Source organism: Salmo salar, chromosome ssa12 (genome assembly GCF_905237065.1).
Source record: "Salmo salar chromosome ssa12, Ssal_v3.1, whole genome shotgun sequence".
NCBI lineage: Eukaryota > Metazoa > Chordata > Actinopteri > Salmoniformes > Salmonidae > Salmo > Salmo salar.
In genome coordinates, this window is record NC_059453.1 from 62,089,014 (window position 1) to 62,095,188 (window position 6,175).

Below are 6,175 nucleotides of genomic sequence, written 5' to 3' on the forward strand. Positions count from 1 at the left end.
TTCAAGTGTTGAGAGAAAAAAATATTTAAGAACATACAGGCTACAACTAAATATATATTCACAGACGTAAACACAGACAAACGTTCCATGTACCTTGATGCATTTTCGTGTACAAAACACAAATTTACACTTGAATAAGATGCAACATGTACAAAAATACCCAGGTTTTGTTAAACACGTGAACAGATGAAACACCATTCACGCATAGTTATCCAACTTCATCTTACAGGCTACCTTTCTTTACCAATATCCCATTCGTGGGTCTTGACATGAAACAGTAGGCCTAATAACGAATAAATAGTCTAAACAAGCTGCATACATTCATATTGAGACGTGGGCCTAAGTTGCGCTGTGCTACTTTGCCAATAATAGGCCTAATTATATCAGATAAAAAAGGAAAATAGTATCTATCAAGAGGAGAGACCATTGCCCACAGTCCATGAGTGGCATTTTTCTGAATGTGTACGAGTCAATGTGTCCATAGGGCACGTTACGGCTCATTGGTTTCTGTCTTCTCTTTATTCATTTTCTTCATCTTCATCCGCCGATTCTGGAACCATATTTTGACCTGTCTCTCGGTCAAATTAAGGACCAGAGCGACCTCATATCGACGGTCCCTGGTAAGGTACATATTGAACAAAAACTCCTTTTCGAGTTCGAGAGTCTGATATTTTGTATATGGACACCGTTTCTTCCTTGTTGAACGAGCGTGTATCCAATTCGCCACCGGGTTGCCTGTAAAATGATAGGACAGATATAAAAGTAAATACATTGAACACTTCTGATGAACTTTTGCAGTGTTATAAACTACAAGTTACTTTAAAAGCATTATCATAAACACTTCAACACACAATAAACCAAACAGAGAGCATCATACCTCTCTTGATTTTCAGGTTTCTAAAACTACAATAAGCCCGGTTCAATATAATCCATGTACATTGTCAAGTGTGTCAACAATGTTTTCCTTAATAATTATAAATAAGTATCTCTCTTATAGACATCCATATTTTAAGAGCGTCAACAGTGCTAGAAAAGTACCGAGTCGTAAAACTGTGAGTGCGCCCGTTTGTTTTATTGGCCCATAAATGATTTTAAAAGCCTTTAGCTTCAAGTCTCGGCAGGTCTGCAACAGAGACAGCTAGATGCATTTCACCCTGGCATTCCTGTTGTGGCCTCAAATATTATGTTCTGTGTTTATTGCAGGGAGTTTGCTCGCTGTTCTCATGTTTTTCTAAGTACTGATATGAGGAACTTTCAATATCAATGGTTGTGGTCTGCGCTTAATAGGTTGCATCTCAACGTTATGTTTTGTGACTTAGGCTACTCGGCTTCGGTTGTACCAGAACTATGAATATTCACGTGAGAAATAAGCCATTATTGACTAAATAATACGGGGCAATAAACCAGTATAGATTTACATTAAATGTAAAAAAAACCCCGAGCTATTATAATCATACTGCATATAAAATCTATGGGGACTTTTGATCGTTTCTACAAGCTGTATTAGCCTTTTAGGCCTTTGGATGTGCATTTCAATCGTAGGCTATTAACCCAGAATGCAAATAATAATAATAATTACAGTAATAATAATTCATTCATAAATAATCCACTAGAAGACAAATTCTATGATTAATAGGGCCACACCTCTTGTGTATAAATCCTGCAAATGTTTCTAAGTAAAATAAAATATGCTTTTACGCACAAAATAAATGCTTTTGCGTACAAATTTGGGCCATGTAAGACAGTGGAGTTTACTAGAGATTCTAATCTCGCCAATGAAAAGCTTGTTTCCAGAGTTCCCCATTTTATAGCCGTTTTATAGCTTCTTCCTATTTTACAACCTTAAGGGGATTGGCATTTGTCCTGTCTAACACTGTCTAACAGCCCCCAGTTCCCCTTCCGTTCAAAGGGAAGGGAAAAGAGATTTCGTTTTATAGTAGGACAACAGACATGGAGCGAAAACCCCATGGAAGACGAACACCCCCAACTCACCCACAAACAAACGACTCCAATAGCCGGTTGTAAAACAGCGTAAACTGCAATGGCTTCTACTTACTTGGGTCGAATTCTGGCTTGCCGTCTTTGTGCTTTCCGGAAGCCAAAACCTCCGACTCTGGAGAAGGGATGATCTGCTGTGTCTTGTCTCGGATGTCCACGGAGGTGTTGTAGAAATAATCCGGGTATCCGTGGCGGTTAAAGGCGATGGAGTCTCCAGCACCGGGCTGAGGAAAACCATCTGTTTTGAGTCCGTAGTGTCTGCCGTTCGCAGGATAGCCTGGGAAGGATATTGTTCCAGATATGGGCTCTAGCCATGAGCGAACATACCTCGAGTCCGTTCCAATGTGTGGTTGGTGGGTGTATGGGTGGTATACCACTGAAGACTGGGGGTGAACTGGGCCCCAGGAGGAGGTAAAGACAGAAGGTTTCGGCGCAAAACTGCAGGAGGGATATTCGGAGCACTCTGGTGCTAGTGTCGTCGGTCGAGAACCGGCGGGGAGAAGCTCTGGGGCTGAGAACCGCGATGTCAGCACATCCTCGCTCTCATGGTTTATCAAAGAATCCACATAATAATTGTTTATGGGACCCGTGGTCGACATGACGATGCCTCTCGTCTCTTTAACATGCATCCGATTATTATATAGACTGTATGTGTACTTTAAAACAAATCTTACCCGTAGAACAATCAAGCCAGGTAATTATTTATTCTGGGGTTCTTCGACTCTCATTGGCCACCGCTGAACACGTGATTATATTTACCCCAAAATTATACAGTCGATTAATGCGCATGCACTCCTAGGACTGTGATGTACCTCAGACATTTGAATGCTATTTATGTATAGGATTTCTATTGTATGAGCAATCATTAAGACGGATTCAACACCTATCATTTTTTCGTTTTTCTTTGTCTTAAAAAAATGGAGAACGGTAGGCTATATCTCCTCGTATTGGAGCATGAGGTACATCGATCACAGAGCACGAGACCCTATTTCTCGACGTAATTTGTCTTTGCCGACCATAATCTAAATGATAACTTTGACATTTGAGGGATATTCTTAAAGTAAAACAATTTAGGAAAATACGAATGCCTTTTTTCCTTTAGAGTTGTTCCAATCTTAATGCACCGTGGACTTCAGTGGTAATAACATCGCTGTAACATGCACAATAGCGAAAAGAGATTAAAGATCCAATAATAGAATAACATAACCCACATGTTTGATTCACATGAGGCTTTTATGTTGTACAAGATACCAGTTAATGGAGTCTAAAACTTTGTTTCTGTGTAGATTCGGAACTCTTGCCCACCACTGTTGCCTAATTCGGATAGAGGCCGCTCGTGTTTTTATGTCCCTCAATAAATGTTTATGAGGACCATTTGATTGTTCATAAATGTGTCGTTAATAAAAAACAACTGATTAATTCATATTATCGCATAAACATAAATTCAACATAGACGAAGAACAAGAAGCAAATTACAACGATTGCTAGAATTACAATATAAAAACAACGACATTCCACGACAATTTAATGCAGGAAAAAAAATCACATGCTAAACCTATGCATCAGAAAGGAGTTGGGAATCCGTGGTCTGAGGGACAAGTCAGAGTAGGCCTAGACATAGGCCTATCCATAAAATAAAATGTTGGTTGGATGGTGTGTCGATAACAGCAAATAACGGAGACCTACCACAACACAGTGTATTTTTGATCATGTAGGCTAGTCAGTCCCTATTAATATTTTGACTGAGTGCTTTGTGGAGTAAGTACAGTTTAAGTTGGGTTTAAGTGGTAATATTGCGGTAAATCTGGTGTGCAGTTAAGGGTGACACTGTTCTCCTCTCTTGGGTGTTGACTTTGCTATTTCGCGCCCACGAGTTTGTGTGCATGCTCCACTACACATGCACCTCCCAACCTCACACTTTAAGTTGTGGTCATCAGGGAAAATAAAGCATAATAAGTCAATTGAATAACCTTACAAAAATAACAAACCTGCAATTGCCACCTGATCTCTTTAAGAAACGTTTGGTATGGGTAGCCTACATCTGGTAATCTATATACGTGTGTTAGTAACATTGGCTACTATTTATTCATGATGATCCATTGGGGGAGATGATAGGCTATATTATAGGAAATTGGCCAGATAACTTCTCCTAAGCCAAGGAGGCATGCATGATGTTCTAGGACACTCCGCAGTGCGGTGTCTTGGCGTCGGATGACCAGTCATTGTAATTCAGTCTGGGCTAGGCCTAATATTCCTTTTGGCGCAACACGTCAGTCTGCGTTTCTCTCTTTTCACGGAAAATAGGATACCAAGGCTCAAATGACCTTCTATTCAGAAATGCAATAAACTACAAATGCAATAACACTTGAATTGTAAAGGACCTTGTCACTTGTATTTTTACAATGCTGTCTTTTGAAACCTCATGGAAAAGATGTCCAACTGGATTAAGCCATTTCGATGAATCAATGCAATAAGCCTAACAACTAGGCCTCCAGACTAGCTACGACTCTGTGACTGTTGTCAACGAAAGAAAAAACAAACATTGACGTCTTCTCCAATCTGAAACTGAATCAATCGCCTTTGTTAAATGATCAGCCTAAGATGTTAAAATATAATTTGCTGGACACGATGTAGCCTTGTGCCATGCTGATAATCAAAAAGCTATATTAAGTGCTATATCAAACACCAAATGTTGGAAAAAGTAGGTCTAGGCTTATGTTTATTTGGTGGACCTATCAATCACACTCAAATGTACACATTAGTATTTGGTAGGTTCCTATCCAGATTATACTTGTAGCCTAGAGGGGTTCGAACATAGGTGTATACTGTAGGTCATGGACTGAGGTGGTCATGACTTCATCTGCAAAAATTGATGAGTAGATGGAAATGGTTATAAAGACAGGCGATAGGGTGTGTCTGTTGTATAATCGGTTGTCTTGCTATCTATTACTGGCATCTGCGAACCAAAGTTAACAATGATGATCAGCGGACGTCAAGTACACACCCAACAACTAACGCAGACGAGAAATTACTGCGTAGCACTATTTTTTATTAATAAGATAATATCAATATTATTCTCAATGCAACTGTCAATAGCCAATCAAAATGCAACTTTGGAAAGACTAGGCCTATACAAAATATTATGTTATTATCGATAATTGCTCCCCTTTGATTATTTTAGGCCTAGGCCTAATATCTGGATTAACTGTTAACCTACACTACCGTTCAAAGGTTTGGGGTCACTTAGAAATGTCCTTGTTTTTGAAAGAAAATCTATTTTTTTTGTCGATTAAATTAACATCAAACTGATCAGAAATACAGTGTAGACATTGTTAATGTTGTAAATGACTATTGTAGCTGAAAACGGCAGATTTTTTATGGAATATCTATATAGGCATACAGAGGCCTATTATTAGCAATCACCACTCATGTGTTCCAATGGCACGTTGTGTTAGCTAATCCAAGTCTATCATTTTAAAAGTCTAATTGATCATTAGAAAACCCTTTTGCAATTATGTTAGCACAGCAGAAAACTGTTGTCTTGATTAAAGAAGCAATAAAGCTGTCATTCTTTAGACTATTTGAGTATCTGGAGCATCAGCATTTGTGGGTTCGATTACAGGCTAAAAATGTCCAGAAACAAAGAACTTCCTTCTGAAACTCGTCAGTCTATTCTTGTTCTGAGAAATGAAGGCTATTCCATGCGAGAAATTGCCAAGAAACTGAAGATCTCATACAACGCTGTGTACTACTCCCTTCACAGAACAGCGCAAACTGTCTCTAACCAGAATAGAAAGAGAAGTGGGAGGCCCCGGTGCACAACTGAGCAACAGGGCAAGTATATTGGAGTGTCTAGTTTGAGAAACAGACGCCTCACAAGTCCTCAACTGGCAGCTTCATTAAATAGTACCCGCAAAACACCAGTCTCAACGTCAACAGTGAAGAGGCGACTCTGGGATGCTGGCCTTCTAGACAAATGGTGATGCTCCAGATACTCAACTAGTCTAAAGAAGGCCAGTTTTATTGCTTCTTTAATCAGGACAACAGTTTTCTGCTGTGCTAACATAATTGCAAAAGGGTTTTCTAATGATCAATTAGACTTTTAAAATGAAATGATAAACTTGGATTAGCTAACACAACGTGCCATTGGAACAGATGGTTGCTGATAATGGGCCTC

At 39.3% G+C, this 6,175-nt stretch overlaps 1 protein-coding gene across 1 annotated transcript; it reads right to left on the minus strand.

Moving 5' to 3' along the window:
- Positions 1 to 437: 437 nt before the first annotated feature.
- Positions 438 to 2,597, minus strand: hoxc9ba (homeobox protein HoxC9ba). Its single transcript, NM_001139540.1, is given in 2 exon segments — positions 438 to 735; positions 2,057 to 2,597. Coding segments are annotated over 2 exon segments (786 nt in total). The 3' UTR covers positions 438 to 490.
- Between the last annotated feature and the right edge of the window lie 3,578 nt (positions 2,598 to 6,175).